Source organism: Molothrus ater, chromosome 3 (assembly GCF_012460135.2).
Source record: "Molothrus ater isolate BHLD 08-10-18 breed brown headed cowbird chromosome 3, BPBGC_Mater_1.1, whole genome shotgun sequence".
Taxonomy (NCBI): Eukaryota; Metazoa; Chordata; class Aves; order Passeriformes; family Icteridae; genus Molothrus; species Molothrus ater.
In genome coordinates this window covers 109,915,981-109,938,689 of record NC_050480.2, presented here as the reverse complement: position 1 = coordinate 109,938,689, position 22,709 = coordinate 109,915,981, and the positions used below count along the sequence as shown (strand labels likewise).

Sequence of the window (22,709 nt, the reverse complement as noted above, 5' to 3'; positions counted from 1 at the left end):
GAACATATCCTCATCCCTGGAAGTGTTCAAGGTCAGGTTGGATGGGGTTTTGAACAACCTGGTCCAGTGGAAGGTATCCCTGCCCATGGCCAACTCTTAGTGTGGCCATTTATAAAATCATTAAAACCCCTTTTGCTCCAGATCAGATTGGTTGCATTCAAACTGGGATGGTCACAAATCACATTAAGCCTCAGACAGTTCCTAGACACATTTTTAATCAGTGCTAGCTGACCTAGACAAAAAACATGCCAAATATTGCTCTAAGAATGTAAAATATTTGTGATTGACTGCTAGGTCTAAGGCATAAACCTTCATAAGTGTGGACATAGCCTCAGTGTACCCCTTTTAAGACTAATGAAAAATGTCTGTGGCCCACTGTGTCCCAGAAAGTGGAAAATGGATGATTCAAGCTTTTGACACTTTTCATCATGGACAGCATGTTTAACATGCCATCCCTACCCCAATCCTAGACAAAGAAAAGCCTCTGTGGCAATTCAGATGTTTATGCTGGATTTTTTCTGTCTGTTATGAAAGAAATTCAGCCCATCAAGATCTCAGACATTGTTCCTGGCTTCCATATTCTTAGCTAAGCTCTGAGGCGTTCTGACCCTCTTCAGTCCACACTGGCATCACTGATGTAGAGAGTTATTCCCTCTCCTATGAGAGAAGTTTGGTCTCTGTGAGTAGAAAGACTGAGAGGTTACTGTTCCCCTCAAATCCATCTTATTGATTTTTCAAGTATGGAATAAAAGCAAGAGCATTGGCAAAATAAATCCTGAGGAAGCAAAGGACAGGGCTGAGTGATGCCTTCCAGTTCTTTCAGTGATTTGTGCTGCTTAGAGCAGGGAGGAGAAAAATTTGGAGAGTACAGAAGATGCTTGGGCAGCCTTCAAATTTTCGATTTTCATTGGTGCTGCTCGCTCAAATTGTATGTAAGGGTAGAGCCAGAACTATCCTGGTTCACAACATATTCTGTGCAGAGACTTCTTGCATAAAGTTCCTTTATACTTCTCTTAAATGTTTTTTCACTTGTTATTAAGTTGACAGAATTGAGATCTCAGTTTTAGTGGTTGTTCCCGAAGTTAATGTGTAAGATTTGGTATCACCTGAGAAAATATTAACTACCTGGGCTTGAATTATATGAAGAATCTGATTATTAAACTGGACTGTATCAAGTCCTTAGAAACCCTTATTTGCAGCAGGAGATGGTGAATTGTCATACTGGAATTGGAGGTTGGATCTGGTGTAGGTCTGTAGGGCTCAGCTCCTAAAAGGTAAATCTCCCTTTCACTTCCTGCTCTCTTCTTTCATCTAAGCCATCTGAGGAGGATCTCACTGACAGCTTTTTGGAGCATAGCAAAGGGGAGTCCTACCTCACAAACCCCCAGCCATAGCAACATCCAGCCAGATAATCTTAACCCATTCTCTCCAGACTGGCACTGTCAAGTTTGCACAAACCATCAGGATGATCTCTAAATAGTCATGGAAGCACTGCTTTGGTGAAACATGGGCTATTGATCTCCCCTGATCGTCCTGTTTGCTCCTGGGGTGGCTGGAAGTGCCTGGAGGTGGGACATGGATGTAGTGCCTCCGAGGTGTTGCGTGGGCTGTGGTGGCACAGACCTGATCAACGTCCACATGTCCCTCAGACGCCTGCTGGATGCTCCTGCAAAGGTCAGGCATCTTTAGAGCTCTCCCAGAAGGTTTTTAATGGAGTGAGCTGCTAGCTTTTATCCTTCCTCATAATTCCATGAGGCAGAATCTCCCCCTCCCCCAGGCAAGCAGCCAGCCTGCCACCAGCTATTCCCTTTAAAATTATGATGAAGCTTGAAATAAAACACAGCCACAGGACTGAACCCTCTAACCCTCAGTCCAAAGGTATTAAGGCTGCTGGTTGATAGAGACAATATCTAGTTCTTGGAAATGTTTTGCTTCTAGCACCCCTGGATGATTAGGAAGAGAGGACTTGGCGAAAAAGATAATGATTCTGTATTTGCTGTGGAAATGACAAGTGCAATTAGAATTGCCAACTGAGTTGTGATCAAAATTCTGATTAATTACTTACTGCTATTTCACAGAGAAGAAATTAGTGCGTATCTAATTGGCGTTACTGAAATGTGTTCTGTGCCTTGCTCGCATAAATTAAATGTAAGGAAGAAATCTACTGCATGTCCATGAGAGGGAGAGAAAGAGATGGAGCAAAAGTGAGTGCATGATACTGGGCAAGATCCTCAGGTGATGCGAACCAGGGCTGTTCTGGTGAAATCCCTGGATGGTGAGGCTCAGACCTGGAATGCGAAAAGAAGCACTTTGATTTGGGTGTTTACTGGGGGTCTGTGCTGTAAGAAAAGGTCAGCTGGAGGATCACAGCAGCCTTTCTCCCAGTCTTATCAAATCTCACTTTATCAAAACCAGTCACAGCAGTATGAAATCCTATTTTCAGCTTGTGATACCACGGCACCAACCCCCACCGTACCATCAGAGACTCGCTATCGTGTGATTTTTGTTTGCTTATTTATTTCAATTTCAGCTCTGCACATGCTCCAGGCACATATACAATAATGGCAATTACACATTGTACAAAGCACATCAATAATTTTAGTATGAAAGGGAAGGAAAAGGCAGAGATTCGAGTGCTTTAATCGGCAGGACCACATTATGTCAATGAAGCAGGGACACGGAGGACTGATTAGATAAATTCTCCCTTGCAGTTCCAGCACCCAGCACTGAAGTGCCCACCATGTTCTGAAAATTAAATGCATGCATTAAAAATGTATCTGCATTTATTTTCCCTCTGGTGTCTTTTTTTGGTTTTTCTAACAAACAGAATCTTGTGGAAAAGAAAAAAAAAAAACATCCCTAGATGGGAGCTTTGGCAGTGTATTTGCTATTTTTTTTCTTTAAGGAAGTCAACCTGGTACCTTGATGGAGAAGGCTGTGCCAGTGGGGATAAGATGAGCTTCCTCCTCCTCCCTGCTCTCCTCAATTAACTTTTATTCTTCCAAGTGAAACAGGAGAAAGGTTGAAAAAGTGGGGAAGAAAAGACACCCTGTGGTTTTGCTAATCTGTGGAACTGTTAATTTGAAAGAAGTTATTTTCCTAAAGAGGGGTCTAACTTTTTGCATACTGTAAGTGTAGCTGCACTGAATTTAAAGGGTCATTTCAATAATCCCCAAAACTGTGATGAAATCCAGCAGCCCTATTTATTACCTTGTAGCATCTTGCCATTATCCTTGTCTTCCCTTGCCTTTGGCCTATCCTCATTACAGTGGCATGGAAATATATGCTCAAACCAATATTCTTTTCTTTTTTTTAATAATCTCCCATTTTTTCCATAATGACCTGGTGTCCTGCCTCTTAAACAAATATTTCACTTCCCCCCACTTGAGTCTGAAAGGGCACAGCCATCACCAACCAGCTGTAATGTCCTTTCTTTTCCTGCCTTCCTTTCTCTCTCTCTCTTATCTCCGTGATCTTCTCTCCCCTGCTCCCTCCCCCCAGACAGCTTTATTAAATTCAGACCTCTACTTCTGAGGCCTCTCTGTCTGAGCTCCTGCTCCCTGTGAGACATGGAGAGAGAAATGAGAAAAAAAAAAGTCAAGATTCCCTTATATTCCTCCTCTCCTCAATGTCCTTGGCAGCACAGGGATGCTTCCCACAGCACATCCTTCTGGCTGGATGTTCAGGTTGCTGTCTGTAGTGTTGCCAGAATTATTTACCATTTTGTGACCCCAGGGAAACACACCATGCAAGAAAATGTGAATCTATTTTTGACAACTGACAACATGTGGTTGACATAAAGTACCACCCTTTTGGGAAGGATTTGAATTGGAAAGGGGAATTCCATGTAAAGAGAATTTCTGTGGCTTTCATGGAGAATGGTTGTAGTCCAGATTCTCTTGATAAGGCAATACAGGCTTGGAAATGGCTTGCACCACTTTTCTACCTGCTGGATTAGCCTTGGTACTTAGCTCTGAATACTTTGTGTACTCTGACTGTGGAATGAGCCTTTCCATCCTAGTGGGATACAAACAAAATCTACAAGTCTTCAGCCTGCTGTCCCCTGTGACTGCTACATGAGACTTGGGAAAACTGAACAAACCCTGCCAGATGGGCTCTTTGAAGGCTCTCCAAAGCATCTTGGCTCTTCATGGCACTGAAAGACACTCCCTGATGGCCCAAACCAGCAGGAATTCTTGTGGAGATTCTTGCTGACAGCTTTTCAACTGAGCTTTTCAACTCAGAAAATTCTGGTGTGTCCAGAAAATTAAATATGTTCTGATATTTTTGATGCCATGGAATAAACAAGTAAAAATCATTCTTGGGCTTGGCTGATGGGTGTGTCTGGCAATGCAGGTGTTATACGGAAAAAAAAAACCCAGACCAAAATTGTCCATGTTGACAATTCTCTTCATAAAAGTTAGATAATGTGATTATAAATGAAGGGAATCTTTTAAATTCCAGCTGGGTGCCTGAGCTAAGAAACCTTGGAGAATGTTGAATTGTTCTGCCTATCTAACACAGTCTAACACAGTATCAGTGTTTTGTTTTTTTTTCTGGTGCTAAAACACTAAAAACTCTCAAAGAAGCAGATCTTCCTAATGCACATCTCTGGTTCCTGTGCACAGATAATATTTTCTCACCTGACAGCCTTGATGAGGTTTTGAAGAAATTGAATATTTTTATACTTATGCCCATAATGACAGCAATGATAAATAAACACATAATGCCCCAACACCAAGAGTCTCAACAATGTTATCAACTGTCATCATTTAGGGCTTGAGCATAGGGTAAGTGCCCTCAATAACATTTATTTTCTATTTTCCACAATGATCTGGAGGATTGCCCGGTGTAGGAATGCAGCTCTGTAATTTTATTGTCAGATAGGGTCAAGACATCAGCTGTTTTACATTGGCCTCATGCTGTCATCAGCTAGACCACCTGAGGAAGTGGCCTGCTGGGAATGCATTTTAACCATCCAAACAGGGAAATCCAAACCTCTGCAAGCTCAACCACCAGAAATTACAGGGAAAAGCAGAGAACAAATGGGCTTCGGTTTTGCTTCCTTCTAACACCATGCAATGGGTTGTTACTTCTCTTTTCTGCTTCCCATTGCAGCTGGGGATGTTTTCAGACTAAACAAGTCCCTGAAACCTGAAACTTGGCCATCACTTATGGAAGTACCCTGTGCAGCATGGTTAATAAATAAAAAGTTAAGAAAAATATAAAGACAACCTTTCCACTATTAACAAAAGACTCTTCAAAGCTACTCTTTTGCTCTCGGCTTTTACAATAATAAGCTGAAAAAATACATTAGAGAGCAGACTCCTTTCTAGCCACTTCATATTTCATTTTGCCTCTCACTTGTCTATTTATTTTCACGTCTTTCCTGATTACTTCTCAATTGTAGAAAGACAACATTAGGCACAATGAGTTTTAAATATACTCCCTGGCCAAAATAACTCCAAGGGCTGTCTGAAATTTCTAACAGCTCGCTAGTAAGTCTGGAATAAAATATAAAGGAAGTGATCCTTACTACTTAGAGCAGGGCAATCAGGACTGGTGGGTGATTTCAGTGCTCCACCAATGCACTTATTATTTTTCTCCATGGGTGCCACCCCACACAACCAGGATCAGCGTGAATCTATCCTTTCACCTTTATATGAACTTGAAGAACACTGTCTGGTAAAGCACAAGAGATGTTCGAGCTCCAAATGTACTCCTTTCCTGTTGGAGCTGTCCAGAAGGCTTGGAATGGGACAAGGAACAGGACTTGGACTACCTAAAATAAACACACATGAGTATAAAAACTATTTGAAAAATCAACCCTCAAAGCTTCTTCAAACTATGTTGAAAGCAACTGAAGTTCTGAATGAATGTATCATTGGGTCAAAGATATTCTCCAAGTAATTTTCAACCCTGGCAGGTCCTCTGGACATACTCTAACCTGGGAGTTTTGTCCTATGAAATCTAAAAGTGTAAAATGTAGATATGCTATAATTTGTGATAAAGCCCTCAGAAGTCTGATGTAACTCTGTAGCTAGCCAGGCTCTGAGTAGAAGTTTAAAATACATGACATCTGGAAATCTCTTCTGACCTACTTTTTTTCTCCCAAGATTCATTGTAGGCATGCTATTTTACGGCTATGCCGACAGACACATTTGATTCTTTCAAAGTGGCATTTGAAACCAGTGTGCTTCTGTTCCTGCATCCTCTTGGTTCCAGAGGTTAGAAATAATTTCTTAGGGTGTTGTTCTATTTGCTCAACTCTTTTTGGATAAGTTCTCTAATTTTGGGCATTCCAAGGTATTTTGCTGAGGACCCCCTCTGTTTCCTGTGTTGGGTGCAGTGTTCAGGAGCAGACAGAGCCTTGGTTTTCAGGGTGACTGCACCTTGCACATGTGGGAGTACCTGGATGCCATGGCTTGGTCATCAGAGCTACAAAAGTCAAATGTAGAGTTTGGTCTTTTTCAGGGTCTTCCTCAAAAATGTGTTTGTAGCTTGTTTATTTCTCTGTCAGGGATAGGGGAGTTTCTTTCTAATTTTTAATTTGATCGTAGTGACTTCATCTCCCTCTTTCTCTCTTTCCTCTTGTTCAAAACTGGAGAAGATGGTTACTTAGAAGTGTGTACAGAGCTGTCATTTCCCTCTTATTTCAGAACATGAACATGGATTGGCCTGGCTGTCCCACAAGCCTCATTAGCAGCATCATTAGTGCTTGGGCTCATTTTACCCAATGGCCCTGGCACTTAGTGCTATTGGTTTAATGGCAAGGTGGTGATTGGCCAAAGGTTGGACGTGATGATCTTGGAGATCTTTTCCAAACTTAAAGATTTGGTGATTCTCTGATTCTAAAGACAGGCCTGCAGTCCAAAATATGTGTCTAGGTCCCACACATAGCCAGCAGAGGCAGATACCTCAGAAGTGATACAATCCATCCAAAGAAAAGCAGGAATGAATGACCCTCTAAAAGTCTCTCCTCTCCCCCTTTCTAATGATTATTGTCTAGATGAACAGCTTATACCAGACAATTAGCTTAGACTAGATGCTTAACATTTAGGCAGCTAGAATTAATGTGATGGATCCCTTCTATGTGCTCAGATAATGACTGTAGCCTTTGTGTCTCAAATTTTAGCTCTGCAATATGTTTTCATAGGTGTTCAGATTTTGCACTGTGCTCTCAGATTAATTTCGACTCCCAAGGCTTAAAATACTTGCCTCCCATTACTGTTCATTGTCATAAATATGTCATGGCATAATATAGCTGTCTGTACCCATAATGAAATCCTTCTGCTTTAAGATTCAAGTCCACAGCCCATACAGGACTAATATTGCTGAAAATCACCCTAATAATGTCACAGGGACTCTTGTGCTTGTGAACCTTCTGTTATGAGCACAGGCTCTTGGGATGGGAAAAGAAAAGAAAAGAAAAGAAAAGAAAAGAAAAGAAAAGAAAAGAAAAGAAAAGAAAAGAAAAGAAAAGAAAAGAAAAGAAAAGAAAAGAAAAGAAAAGAAAAGAAAAGAAAAGAAAAGAAAAGAAGAAAGAGAAAGAAAGCACTCCAAAGTAATATCTGTAATTACAATGTTCCCAAAAGAAATTTAAATAACCTGCTAAAAAATCCCTCAATTGTATTAGTCCTCCCAGATTCCTAATCAATTGGTTTCAAGCTCTTGCTACTTACTTTTTTTTTTTACCAGAAAGATGATCTTCAAATTTCCAACCTAAGCCTCCCTGGTTAAAATACTAATACTTTTATTTTGTTAACTCTGTATTGGATATGGGAAGCCAACCTTCCTTCCTAACAATTGTTATAAAACTTCTATAAACTAATTATGCCTTTTACTATACTAACTGAAATGTCTGCAGTCTTTCTGGGCTGAAATTGGGATATATGAAATATGTTTTATTAAATGGCATTGCTGGGGAAAAAATGGGTTTTAATAATAGGGTTTACAGGAAAAAAATGTACAAAGACCAAATATATTATAATTTCTCAGGGAAAGTTAAAAACTTAGTAAAATTTTGGTATTTAGTCAAAATGTGTTATTTGTCAATGAAAAAGGGAGAAAATAGAACAAATGAAAGCTTCTGTTCTGCCCTCTCAACCTATTTCTTACATGAATTTTTGTCATTTTAAAGCTTATATGTAACCCAAATATTTCCAGAACCTGCAGGTATTTGGCATTTTCCTTCTAGCCTGCTTCTAGTGGAAAATCACTCAGTCTCTTTGTGAGTACGTTCCCAGGACCAAAGAACTGTTCTCATTGGGAAGAAATGATAATAATAATAGCAGTAAAGTGGAGTTCCCTGAAAATTTTATTTTGAGGCAGTTCATTTTATGCCCTAACTTTATTTTTGCAGAAGAAAAGGATGATTTGTCTTTGCAGTGACTGCAGGCCAAGGAGGGAGAGCGAAGCTGAGAACCTCCCCATCCATATCAGCGATGGTCTGAATAGGGTTCAAGTTTATTTGACTAATTCTTTCACCACTTGTCAGGGAACATACTTTTGTTTGTGGTAACAAAACAAGCTCTTTCCTCCCCCGTTTCTCCTGCGAGTAGCACCAGCACTTGTGTGGAGCACAAATTACCGTAACCATTATGATGTTTGCTGTCAAACTCATTTATTTATGCAACTGCTGTGGAAAGGCCTGGGGCCCAAAAGCAACCCTGAAAGATTTCAGAGCCCTGGTGTGGGGTCATGAAAGGGAAAGTGAGGGGGAGGGAGAAGCCTCCACTGGTTATGAGAAAGGAACTGACACAGGAAATGGTCACATATGGCACAGATTTATTGTGTCCGGGACTTCCCATCCAAAACTCATTATATCCACAGCTCAGAGCAGTGCGTGGCACAGCCACATTCATTTTTAGGTCTTGCATCTGACAAAACTGCTGTTCCGCTTTCAGGTGGTGGTGGTGGTGGTAGTTTTATCATTCTTAGACCAGAGAGATGGTGACTGGAATTGTGTCGGCAAAAGCTCTGCTGTTTGCTGCCCCTCATCTTTGTTTTGAGCCACAGGTATTGCTGTGACTAAAGCTTCAGTCAGTGAGATTGCTGGTCAAGAGAAGAGAAAAATCCTCTTAAAAACACCTAAAGGAAATCAGGATTATCTTCAAGGGGATAAAAATGGGAAAAGCTTTGGTAGTGGCACTAGAAAAGAATTGATACTTGTGGAACAGCATGTTTTTCAAAGGTGAAATAATAGGGACGAAAAGATGTTTCTCTTTGTATTTTTATTTGTCTTTCCTGGGAGACAGGACCCATCTTATACAGAGATGGCTTTTTGGATGGTGGTTAATCACTTCAAGAGGTTTGAGAGAATAGTTTGTTTGTCTTCCCTGCTTCATGAGATCATCTAAAAGCTCCAGTCTGGGCTGTTTAACCATTTTTGACTCCGTGCACAATAAAATATCTGGTAACGCTTTTGTCACTGCATTGGATTTGTTCCTGAAATAAGCATTATGGGGACCTTTGTGTTTTCAGGATCACTAAAATGACCAAAGTTCCCAAATCATTAATCATGATGCAGAAAAAAAATCCTTCCCAATTCTGTCTTTCTGATTTAGTAAAATTATGGACAAGCTGCTCTGGGCCAGTGCTGACAGTAGCAAGAATGGGTCTTTACCCAGTCCAGCAGCACTGGGGTATGGACACAGGAGCTTCCTATCGCACCAAGAGCACAACTCCAAACCCACTTTTGTCCCAGCCAATGCAGAAGTGCCCAAAATAACTCCTGGGTGCTTTCCAAAAATTATCATGAGTCAGGAGCCAGTTCAAAAATGAAGCTTGGAGGTGATCACTGTCTTCTGGAGGGTCCATGGCTTTAATACTATGGAAGTGCTATGCCAGCTGGCCTCAGGGACTAGAACCTGACTTGGCAGTGATTATTTGATAAGTTTTGATGGATAAAACAGTCTAGAAGCTCAGTTCCTGCTGATTCTTCTGGACACAAGTATTTCCAAGTGTGACACCTTGTAATCCAGAAGATTTGTGGAATTATAAGGAAAATTCCCTTATCCAACCTGGTCTGGGCAACCTCACTAAAGGGACCTTCCAGATTTACTCACCCACCCCCTTTGAGAGGGAGCAAGATATTTTCTCCTGGCTGGGTTATTATTCTCCTCCCCAACTTTTAATGGGTTTGTAAGACAGATTTGGTGTTTTCCCTTAAATACAAAGACCAACAATGATCTCTCTGACTCAAGAGGTTCCTGACCTGTAAATCAGTGAAAGCTTGAGGAGCATTTTGGGTGAACATTGCTATACAAATGCTTGGTTCCCATACTGTTTTTGATCCCTGCTGGAGAGCATTCTGACCTCAGAGATTTGCTGGTCTCTCTTTTTAAAACTGATGCTTTGAGGTCAAGAATGAATTAGTATTATTATAGTCTCTGGGAACTGTACAACTGTAATTTTTTGTTCATGACTGGGACAGATATATTGTCATCTGTAATGTGTGCCTTCCATTTCAAGCATGGAGAGCTCTGAAGTGTTGATGCAAACATAAAAATGTACAACTGCATGAAAGTGGCAAACAACACTTGATTTTACAGAGAATAAGTGGTTTCAATATGTGTGGCCATATCAGAGCATGCACACAATGCATACAAGAGCAAATATTTTATGCATTACACCTGTTTTTCTTTGGATTTGCATGTGAAAGAGAAGGGTGAGTGCAGATCTCAGGATGTGTATGAAGAGAGTTTTACTACAGAGCTTCGTTCAAAGGAAGTACCAGTAACTGTCTTTTCTCTTCTTGGGCACCTACTTTTACAAACCTTGAAGGAACATAGTATGTTTGAGTCCACAAATGTGGCTAAAATTGGCTTGGGGGGGGGGGGGGGTCAAAGTTTTTTATAGAGGAACGATAAACAGGAGAGTATAAAACCCCCACACAGAGTGATGTTATGAGACTCATTTCCTTCCAAAATAATTTTCTTTAAAAGAAAGAATTAACAGCCTAAAGCAGTCACTCTATTTTTATTTACATGGTCCCTGCTATGAGTACATATTTATGTGTGTGTGTGTGTGTTCCCATGACTTAACCCCAGCTGGTGACTCAACCTCACAGAGCCCCTCAGTCACTCAGCCCTGGTGGGATGGGAGAGAGAACTGGAAGTGTAGAAGGGAGAAAACTTGGGGATTGAGATAAAGACCTTTAAACAGGGGAAGTAAAAGTTCTGTAAGCAAGCAAAGCAAAACAAATAATTCATTCACCACTTCCCATGGGCAGGGAGGTGTTCAGCCACTCCAGTGGGACTCCATCTCAGGTTGCAGTGACTTGAGAAAATACATGCCATCCCTCCAAGTGTTCTCCCTTTCCTTCTTCTTACCCCAGCTTTATATGCTAAGCATGAACCCACATGGTCTGGGATATACCATGGGTCACCTGGGGTGACCTGTCCAGGCTGTGTCCCCTCCCAAATCCGTGTGCACCCCCAGCCCATTCACTGGTGGGGTGAGGAGTAGAAAAATCTTCAACTCCGTGCAAGCCCCTCTCAGCAATAATGAAAATATCTCTGTGCTGTTAACACCATTTTCAGCACAAATCCAAAACACAGCCCAAAACAGCTACTACAAAGAAAATTAACTCTGCCTGAACCAAAAACCAGCACATTTGTACACAAACACATGAGAAACATTTGTACCACTGTACCTTCCTCTGCAACTGAACTCAGAATAATTTACCTTTTCTGGATTTCCAAGGTGCTATTCCTGAGCCCTTTTTTTCCCCCTCTTTATTTCCCATTTGAATGTCAGCAGGTCAAAAGGAACAGTTAATGCTGATGAATATTTCCCTCTCAGCAAAGATATGTGCTGGCCAGCCCAAGGCCAATGAATCGCAATTTCTAAACAGTGTCCCATTTATCTCTCCCCTCCCCCTTCCTCCCCTCCTTGCTTTTATATTTTTGTAGCTATAATTGTAGTTAAATTAGAAATAACTGATGGGCGAATGCAGTCAGATGGGAAGAAAATTGTGGGAGATTTATTTTATTTTGATAAAAAACTGACATTGCCTTTTGTTTTTGTCAGAAAGAGACTCTATTTTTCCTTTTGCCATGAATTGTGGAATCTATCACGAAATGGGTAAAAATTATTGAAGCAAATGGTGGTGTTAACCTGAAGGGGAAAATCATTAATGTTGATGTATTTCATTCAATTTTAAATGTAGAATTTATTTTATTTTATTTATTTGGCATTGGGGAACAAGAAAAAAGCCAGGAGACTTGTATAGGACTCTATGTGCCTTTAAGTCAGAACATCTATTTTAAAAAATGCTCTTCTCTCCTTCCACTTCTCTCCATTTTTCTAAATAAAGGATATGATGTGGTGATGGTGGCAGTGGTGGAGGTTTTTTCCCTAAGCAAAGAGGGCCCCCTTGGCGCATTATTCTTTTCAAATGTGAAATGAGGTGGAAAATCCTCATTTCACGACAGGAAGGACAAATATTGACACAAAGTTAATATTTGTCAGGAGCCCTGGAAGCAACCTGAGTGCTAAAATCTCATCTAGATATATGTGCTGGTGTGTTTATGTATATAAATAAATAATAAATTTGCCTTGATGATGGGTGGAACCTGCAGAAAGCAAAGTCTGCTCACTGAGGTGGAGGAATTATCTGCAGAGGGTGAGCACACACACACACACACATTCCATGTATCATTTCTCTCTCTTCTTGTGTGGAGCAGGACAAACAGGTGAATTCACGAGCCCAAAGAACACGTGTCCCCTTCCTCTGCTCGGGTACACAAGATCCCAGCGTGAAGTTCAGCAATATATGAGTATCTTCAAATTTCCCACACATGTCTAAGGACTACGGTTGACACTTTTTCCCCATTTTTTTTCTCCCTCTCTCACACACACAAGTGTGTGTGTGCAAACACATACAAATAGAACCTGTGTAATCCAATTTCACCCATGGCGGGGGGGATGCTTCTGGAATTTATCACTGCTATTGTTCATCACCAATGTAAATAGCACATGTCAGCTCAATATTCAGTGGTCACTCAGTATTTATTAAGTCCTGTCCACTCTGGCCTTTTTTAGAGGAAAGCCCTGGGGCAGATTAGCTGCTGGCCGTGACACGCCGCGTCACTTATCTGTTCTCATTGATTATCAGAGTCAGCTGTGGCCAGGACTCACTTTTTTCTTCTCCTCTCAGACCCCCTCTTACAAGCACCCCTGCTTGGATTTTCATGAGGAAATAATCAGATTAGGGCTTCAGTGGCGAGTTCATATGGAGTTCTCTTTCTCCACTGTGCTACTAACCGAATAAACGTGTTTTGTGGTAAATTGTAAATGACATTATGATTACTAAGGCCAGCATGGGTTTCATTTAAAAGTGATCGAAATTGCAGGCTGCAGAAATTGTGACTGGCAGATAAGGCCATTTGGAAGAAGACAAGCAGTGATGCGTGTGTGTGCACGGGTGTGAGTGTGTGCAGGAAACCAAGCCAGCCCCCTTTGCAAGGCAGGCGGGGCTAAGGAAAGTTCTGAGGACTCATGAAATATCATCAAATCCCATTTGTAGACATGAGAAATGTCACCAGGGGGAGATGGGGTGTTTCCAGGAGAGCCGTGGATGAGATGTGTCAGCCTTTGTGGGCAGGCTGCTGGCGGCACAGCGCGTCCTCCCAGCACTCCAGGACAATTCCAATGTCTCTGAGCACAGCATTTCCACTTCTGTTCTGAACAGAGCTGTCCCTCACTCTCTTTTTGCCTCCAGCACAAACTGACAGCAAAATACAACAGCAAAATACTTACACTGAAAAGTAAAAAAAAAAAGAGGGAAAAGCAAGAAAATGGAAGCAAATTTGTAAGCTGGTGTCTAAAAATAGAGGGGTTTGTACAGGTCCCATCTCATTTGGACATCCTCCCTGAGCAGAGCTCAAAATGTATGTAATTCCACTGCTTCCCTCAGGGACGTGCAGAGGGAGAGCTCATTCTGGGGAATGTTCACAGACTACGGGCTGCACATGATGATTCCCCTGGAAATACATAGTAGGTGAGAACCCACAGGATCTGGGCTTTGAGAAGTAACTAAAGGCAGAACCCAGAATTATAGAATCAAAGGAATGGCTTGGCTTGGAAGTAACCTTAAAGATCATCCCCAGGTAGGCAGGGACACCTTCCACTGCACCATGTTGCTCAGAGCCCATCCAACAATTCTCATAGTTCATTTCTTTTTTAGGAGTCTGTTACTTTTATTTAGCAGAAATTTTCATATAATTTTTCCTTGATAAGGGACATCCTTTTGCCCCAATGTCTTCTTATTCATCCAGAAGTTTGTGACTCTCAAGGATGTTGCTGTCCCTTATTTTTTATGTGAACTGAATGCACGTCCCCATGTGCTGAATGGGAGCACGAAGTTGGTTTGGACATTGGCCATGCTTTGCCCAACACGTTTGTGAGCACAGCTGACTAAGGAAGGAGCAGGCTAGGTGAGGGAAGGAGAATTCTAGCTGACTACAGCAGCAAATTCCTCCTTTGATTTTATTTTGAAGAGAGGAAGGAAAAACAGAAACCTACATCTTTTTTCTAAGATGCTCCAGGCAGAAATGTTTATGTTTTTGGTGCCGGTATCTGAACTCATTTACTTTTATTCTCTCTTTATAATCAGTGGTGATCTCATCGTTACAGCCTGAGGCACAATTTCTCTCATCTTAAAGCAGAGACCTGTATGTAGTCAGATGGAGCACACTATAAACTTACAGCACCATTCAGGACTTCTGACATAGGAATGGAGTGGCAGCGTAAGGGGGAATGGCATCAAACTAACAGGGGTAGGGTTAAATTTGATACTGCAGAGAAATTCTTTACTGTGAGGATGTTGAGGCATTGGTTGCCCAGAGAAGCTGTGGATTCCCCATCCCTGGAAGTGTTCAGGGACAGGAAGGGTGGGGGCCTGTGCAACCTTGTCTAGTGGAAGGTGGTCCTTTGCAGGAGGGTTGGAACTAGATGATATTTAAGGTCCAACCTTACAACCCAAATCATTCTGTGAGTCTATGATTCTAACTCAGAAGACTGTGTGGATTACATCTCTTCTCTCTAGAGCCTTCCATAAAAGGATCCTCTTGACTTGTCTGCAGAGGCACTTGGAGGGCATTTAGTGGGAAATCCTGAGATATGAGCAATGATCTCCACCCTTGTTTTGAAAGAACAAAGTATTATGTAAAGCGGCTTTTGCACTCCCATTCATTGTGTGTTACACCTACAGATGTTGCAGCTGCCAAAAGAAGTCCAGGTGACACTCTGCACTTGTGTTTAAGTGACAGGATCCCACCTGTGGTCAATAAAATTATAGGATTTTAAAAACCAATCCAGATGACTAAACAGAAGTATTTTAGCATGAATTTCATTGGTTTTAAACTGCTTTGAATAGATGACTGGGGAATTGAGTGTGTGTCAGTTACACAAATGTGTGTTTAGTGTAATTCCTGGTTCTGTGGAGTGTCCTTGCAAAGCACATGTCTTCTATAGACCCTGTGTCACATATCTCAGGTACCTCAAAATATACCAAACATATCTAGACACCTGCCTGTGAGCAAACGGTTGAAATTCCAGATCTCAGCTGACTGCAGTGGGAGTTTGGACATTTGGAACACATGTGAGAGTCTCCTATATTTGTAGGTATCTGAATCTGATGGTTTCTTCCAGCTTCTCACTTGATGAGGTGGTTCATCACCGGCGTAGATTAATGATGTTCTGGTCCTTTCTAATGTTTTCTGTTTGAAGTGCAGTCTCTGTGAGTGGGATGAGACAGCATTGTGTAGGGTTAAATTATCTTTGCAAAGACTTGCAGTCATGTCCTGATTCATCACTCTGCTACAGGCTTGGGACCAGGAAAAATGTAGAGGGTACAAGGACATAGGGACAAAGTGCTGGGTCATACAAAAAGTCTATCTTGCATGTATGCACTTTCAATGGATACTGTAGTTTTATATGTAGAAAGAACAAGGTAGGTGCATGTGTTGCTTCTCTGTCATTTGTTTTCAGTCCTCAACAGTCTTCAATTCCAGGACATCTAGAGGTAGATGCAGTTTCTACCTATTTAATATCTCTCAGTGTCCAGGCTTGTCTTAAAACTATGCAAAATTTTAACACAGACAAACTGATTTTTAATTTGGAATGGGAAAATAAGGACTTTTTAAAAAATTTGAGATTATATCTGAAGCAATTCATTTTTTTCCCCATCTCCCTTTATTTTCTTCCAGGAATTTACAGAGATGACAGTAAGTGCCTCTTCAAGCCCTCAGTACAAGGCTACTTCTGCAAACAGACAGATCATGCACTTGTCATCTTAGAAAATTTGGATTCCAGTGTGGACAGCCAGAGACTGTTCCCAGTGGTTACAATGACTGGAAGCTTTATGGACACCTTCACTGATGAGACCTTGCATTCTTTGTGTCACCCTGCAGAGCATCATTCTGCTTTCTTCTCTGTTCTGCCCTCCACCAAACTCACCACAGTTTGCTTCCCAGATCTGGCACCTCTGGCTTTCAGACTCTACCTTCTCAGTGGCCGAAACACAACCAGGCTGCCCCTTGCCATATTCTTCACTGAACCACTCAGCCTTCGTGTTTTCATCCAAGGGAATTATGTCTCTCCAACACCATCTTCTTTTTCACTGAACTCAGGGGCAGGGGCCAACTACTTCAGCTTTGAGGACAATCTTCTCTATGTTCTCCTCCATGAGAAGGAACCTGTGGAAATAGTTGCTGGCCTTTCCCTTCTTGTGGCTTTCACTGTAACTGAGGCTGCTGGGGAAGAGGGTGAGGAAACCATAATACATCGATTGGCTGATTTCTTGAAGATTGGTCATGACCAAGTCAGAGTGGTCTATAATGTGCTGGGAAGTGAAAGCACTTTGCAGGTAATCTCAGCCAATGCCAGCAAAAAGAGATATCACTGCCCTAACATGGCATTTTGCACAGCCTTTCAGAGCAGATACAGCCCACAGGAAGAAGGGACACAACTAGGGAGCACCCGGGCTCTGCATCCACCTGATGGGGCTGGTCCATCCAGAGTGCTGATCATTGAGCTTGGTAATCTTCCAGGTCATCCAAGAAATGAGTTGACAAGTGACAGCCTAAAGAGTTTGGCCAGAACAATTATCAACACTCATCAGACTGGAGACCTTCAGAGTGGCCTTGGCTTGCCAGTTGACACCTTAATGGTGACTCAGTCTGCTTTGCTGTCCCCAAGAGAAGGTAACAGTAGGTAAGTAGCAGATGTATCATCACCAGATACTGACTGAAGTGTAGTGAGGTACTTTATCCACTCGATGTACTTAATAAGTTCTCCCTTGACTGAAATATGACTAACCACGTTGAAACATGTTATAAAGTTTCCATGACTTGCCCAGAGAAGCTGTGGCTGCCCCATCCCTGGAAGTGTCCAAGGCTGAGTTGGACAAGGCTTGGAGCAACCTGGATTTTTGGAAGGTATCCCCCCATGGCAGGAGGTGGAACACAATCACCTGTAAAATCCCTTCCAAACCAGACCATTCCATGATTCTGTAATGTCAGAGCTATGCCCAAGTACTAGCTGGATTCCCAAGCATCAATTAACCATGTTTTTCTGTTGGTGCTCTGAAATGAATCTCTGGAATGCAGAGATGTCAGTGGTGCCTTAAATGAGGAACAGAGTTCCTGGAAGTCTGCCTTGAAACTATAGAGAATTGGGTTAATTCAGGCTATCATAGCTCTTAAACTCTAAACAATTAAATCTACAAATGTTTATAAATTGATGTGACAGCATTATTGAAGATGGCTTGTTGCCTTAACTATCTTGAAGATCTAAACATTTGTTCATATACTTTTAAAATTTAAGACCACAAAAATGTGTTTAATCTTTTACTTCAATATCCTGCAGGATACAAGCCACTATTCTTCCCCTTGATGCCTTAGTGTTGACTCTTATTTTTACCTAAAATTCTAGAAATCCATTTGGTCTTGATGGTACAGAAGCTGGACACATCCAATATTACCTGAACATGTGCCCAGGTGTTGGATCCTATTCCTGTTCTTTCTGTCTATTTCCTCTTGTCAGCCTCTACCTCCAGATTCCCATGAGAGCACCTGGTTTCTTTCCTCCACTTTTACATCAGTAACTTTCTGGACATTCATTCTTCCCCCTCCTCCTCCAGATACCTTCAAAGTAATCAAATCACCTCACTGTCTGCTTTGGAAAAAAATCAAAAGGTTTGAGTTCTGGTGGGTGTTTCTTTCTTTCTCTATCTCTGCTTTCTGAATTGAAAGTGGGCATGACTAAAAGTAAAGGTTTCCTTCTTGGCAGATTCCCCAGCTTTAGACATTTTTAAGATTCAGCTGCACAGGGTGCTGGGCCACCTTGACTAGGCCATGATTTTTTCAAGAAAGGTTGGACCACAGGATCATTGAGGTCCCTCCCAACCTGGTATTCTATGGTTGTATGGAATCGGTGACAAATGCAACAGTGATATTAAATCCCATTTTCTACTGGCACAATTCAATGATTCCATTAGCCCATTCTCCCACAGAAACAGGAGAGCTCATGGTCTTCTGTTTGCTCACTGTATTCTTTAATTCCTTTTCAGTTCTGACTTTCCAGAACCCAGTGCCCTCTGTTTTCCCAGATCCTACATCCCACATGATCTGGGTCCCTATGTTTGACTTTTCTGTTGGTAATTTATCAGCCCACAAAAACTTCCATGCATTTTATCAGTGGTGGCTTTATATTTGTATCTCCATGCAGATACAGCAACAGACCTGCATCTTATTTTGAAGGAGGAACACAGGGTACTCCTTTGCTTTACAATAATTTCCCCCTGCAGCTCCCTTTTGAGCTCTGCCAGTTGCAGAGTTCTTGGTCAGTTCTGTACATACTAAATTTTATTGGTATTCAATACCAAGACTCACTTTTTGAAGGTCTTTTTTTCCCTCTTCTCCACAGCAACAAAAAACCCTTTCTCTCCCTCCTTCCTCTGTCCCTGTCTTGCTCTTTTCAGCATCTTACAGCCACTATTTGCACAGCCCAGATGTCAGCCCTTATCTGCAGAGGAGGCTGTGAAGAGCAGGGCTGGGATGGGAGCAGACAGCAGTGTATTTCAGCATCAGATCCTGAAACTGTATTAAAAGCATATGGGTAATATGAAAAAGGTAATATCCCATCTGTTTTTAATAGGGGACATAGGATTTGATGTTTGGCCATCTTATTGTGTACTCTCTTGATATTGCATAATGTTATTTTTTGATGTTGTGCACTACTGAGGCTTATCCAAGTATAAGTATATTCCATATATTCCATCTATGCAAGAAAGAAATTGGATTTGTCTAAGACTTACCTTCTGAAATTAATACCACATTGTCTCCCATTTACTGCTGACCCATGGACCATCCTGATGTCTAGCAGTGATACAAATTCTGTTCACATGCTTAACTTTTCTAATAGACCCTGTGTGGTTTGTGGTGGAAAAGCAGCCAGAAGGAGGACAATGGTCTGTGACTGTAGGAATCTTTGTTTTGTTGTTTTGGTTTTGGTTTGTTGGTTTCAGCTGTAGGTGGTTTTTTTGTTTGTTTGGGGTTTTGGTTTTTTTAGGGGGCAGGATTTTATTTTTGTTTTCTTTTGGGTTGGGTGGATTGTTTTGTTTTGTATTGTTTTGTTTTGCTTTGCTTTGCTTTGCTCTTGTGATTTTGGTTTTGGGGTTTTGTTGGTTTTATCGTGGTGCTGCATTAAGTCCAATGAGGAATTATTAAGTGCAAGATCAGATCATAAATCAGGGCCAATTCTGAAGTTATAGTGTATTTTGGATCAGCTGAACCAACATCACTGTTATGAGTGGGGCTGTTTGTGTTACACTGGAGGACACTGCAAAATGGGACAGCAGAAAAATAATGTGGGAAATTTTACAGCAGGTGCTGAGGCCCTGGCACAGGTTTCCCAGAGAAGATGAGGCTGCCCCTGGATCCCTGTCTGTGTTCTAGGCCAGGCTGAATGGGGCTTGGAGCAGCCTGGGATGGTGGAAGGTGTCCCTGCCCATGGAAGGGGGTGGAACTGGATCATCTTTAAGATCCCTTCTAGCCCAAAGCATTCCATGATTTACATGATCCCAAGAGACTGTTTTAAGGAGGGAAGCACCATCTTCTGTGTGCCAGCAAGGAAACCTCGAGGCTGCCTTTTTTCAGGCAGAAATGACATCTCCACACTGGGGACTGCTCTCCCAGCTGTGTTTTGTCTTCCTGTCTGTGCACACTCTGTGAAAAGATTCTGAGCAGCAAGGACCAGGAGAGTTCCCTAGGATGGAGGCTGTTTTACTACAGACACAAGAGCAGTGCTAGCCTAAAGCCTTGGATTCACTTTCCCAATTATGGGAAGCCCTGGGATCTTTATTGAAGAGAACACTCACATCACCAGATCATAGGTCTGGCTCAGAACTCACCCACCCTCAGCTGCCTGGGCTCCTCTGCACTGTTATTTATTGCTCCCCATCAGTCATAGCTTTTCTGGAATTACTCATGGCTGACATTTCCGATGCAATAAAGCCACAGATAACCTGTGAAATGAAATCAGGGTTTTCCTGTTGGGACATGTACTGTCCCCAGTGTCTATCCGTCTCCATTTAAGCGGCACATGCTGGCACAGGCACAGATAATGGGGCTGGGATTACAAGTCAGACAAAGTATTCCAGTTTATTTTTCTGTGGGAGGAAAAGAGGAATATTTTCACACCTGAGTCATGCAAAACCCAGTTGGACCATCAGAAATACACAGAACCTGCACTCCTGCCCGGCCCATCTCCTTGGGCTTTCAGAGCAGTGAATTGTCCTGCATCACTGTCATTCTCAAAGACTCTCTGAAAGGAGGTTGGAGCCAGGGGAGGCTTGGTCTCTTCTCCCAGGTAACAACTAACAGGATAAGAGAAAAGCTTTCTCCTTCAAGTTGCACCAGGGGAGGTTTATGTTGGATATTAGGGAAAAAAAAATCTTTCACTAAAAGAGTGGTCAGGCATTGGGACAGGCTGCCCAGGGCAGGGGTGGAGTCACCACCCCTGGAAGTTCTCAAGAGGTGAATGAATGGGACATTTGGGGACATGGTTTGGAGGTGAACACAGTGGTGCTGGGTTAATGGCTGGACTAAATAGTATTAGGGATTTAGAGGTATTTCCCAACCTTAATGATTTTATGGTTTTGTAACACAACAACTACAAAGAGATCTTTAATCAGCATAGTCTGGAGGCTTATTTGCAGCCAGGACAGTGAGGCTGAAGGGAGCCTTGGAAACCCTGCTGTGGTAAGGTATGAGTCAGTAGGTCCGTATATCACACTGCCAAGCCTTTAAAAAATATGGCTTGTCTGTTATGATTTGGAGTGCTTTTATACATGATTTTAATTTAACTCCTTTGTTAGGGTCACTTCAAGCATGGCTCATTAATTTGTCAAGAGAAGACAGAGGTGATTGCTGTGACTGCTTTAGTCTTGCACAGCTGGAGAGTCAGAGATGTCTATCACACAGTTTATCTTCCAGTAAAATGCCTGTGTATAATAGATACTGTGATGTATTTACAGATAGCAATCCCTGGTTTGCAAAATCTTCCTAATATCAGTATAAATAGGAAAGAACAGGAAGCACAATGATAAATATATTGTGCATCTTTGTGCAGGTACCTTTATACAAAATCAGAAATATAATTCTGGGCAGTTGTCCAGAAGCCATTTAGTCCCTATCCCCACTCTACTTCAGGGTGCTTTGCTCCTCATTAATTGACCTTTGACTGAACACAAACTGAAATATTTTTTTGTTGAGAGTTATGTTTGAGGTAGCATATGAAAATGGTGCTTGTGCAGGAAATTTGAGGCTCACAGCAAGGAATAAAAGGGAAGCAAATTATCAAAGAATGGCTCATTCCAACAGCAATTCCCATGCAGGGCACTAAATGAGATATTGCAACTAATTCCCTGTGTCACGTGGCACATATGCAGGCAGCAGGGGTGGAGTTCAAACTAGATGAATTCTGACCCCTCCTAACCCCAAAGTTCTTGGATTTGGTAACTTTTGTGAAGATTTCAGGCAGGCTGCTCTGTGGAATTGCACAGGATTTTATAAAAAAGGCTTGGCAGCTCTTTTCCTGCATAAGTATACAAGTTTTTCCTCCAGTGAGCAGGCAAAGGCAGGATGCTAAAAATCTCCATGTCAAGAACTGCAGATATTGCAGCACCTGAGGTTATTTCAAAGTTTTATTTGCTACACTCCACAAGTGAAGGTGTGGAAGTGATGATACTCGGGAGCTTAAAGTAAGCTTAAAATCTCCTTTAATTTAAATTTATTTAATTTTAAATTAGATTTTCACAGGGTTAGATTCAGGTTAGATATTCATTGTAGGGGGCATATTCTTATGTAGAATATGCCAGTCACAGCCAATGTACAAAAAAGGACAAATTCAGTTCAAGTAAGTAAAAGGAAGGACATTTAAGATGATAATGGAAACTGAGTTTATTTTAAGAAATAAGGACGAGAATCATAAAACCATTTAGTAAAGAGTTTGTTTAACTTGGCAAAGCAAATCTGAAAGATATCATTCTATCTGTGAAAATATGTTGCAAGAGTAAATAACAGTGAGGAATCTCTTGATAGTAATGGACAATGACAGCACAGGAACAAAAGCATATAAGGCATTGAGAGGTAAATTTGCATTTAAAAATAGAAGCAGGTTCCTCCTCAGATAATAAACTG

The 22,709-nt window shown here is 41.6% G+C and overlaps 1 protein-coding gene across 1 annotated transcript in view; it reads left to right on the top strand.

The window, feature by feature from the left end:
• The window catches only part of PKHD1 (PKHD1 ciliary IPT domain containing fibrocystin/polyductin), a 236,301-nt gene that overhangs the window by 192,013 nt on the left and 21,579 nt on the right, over positions 1–22,709 (top strand). Inside the window, 1 exon segment of the mRNA XM_054514344.1 lies at positions 16,215–17,220. Coding sequence (XP_054370319.1) covers positions 16,215–17,220 — 1,006 coding nt within the window.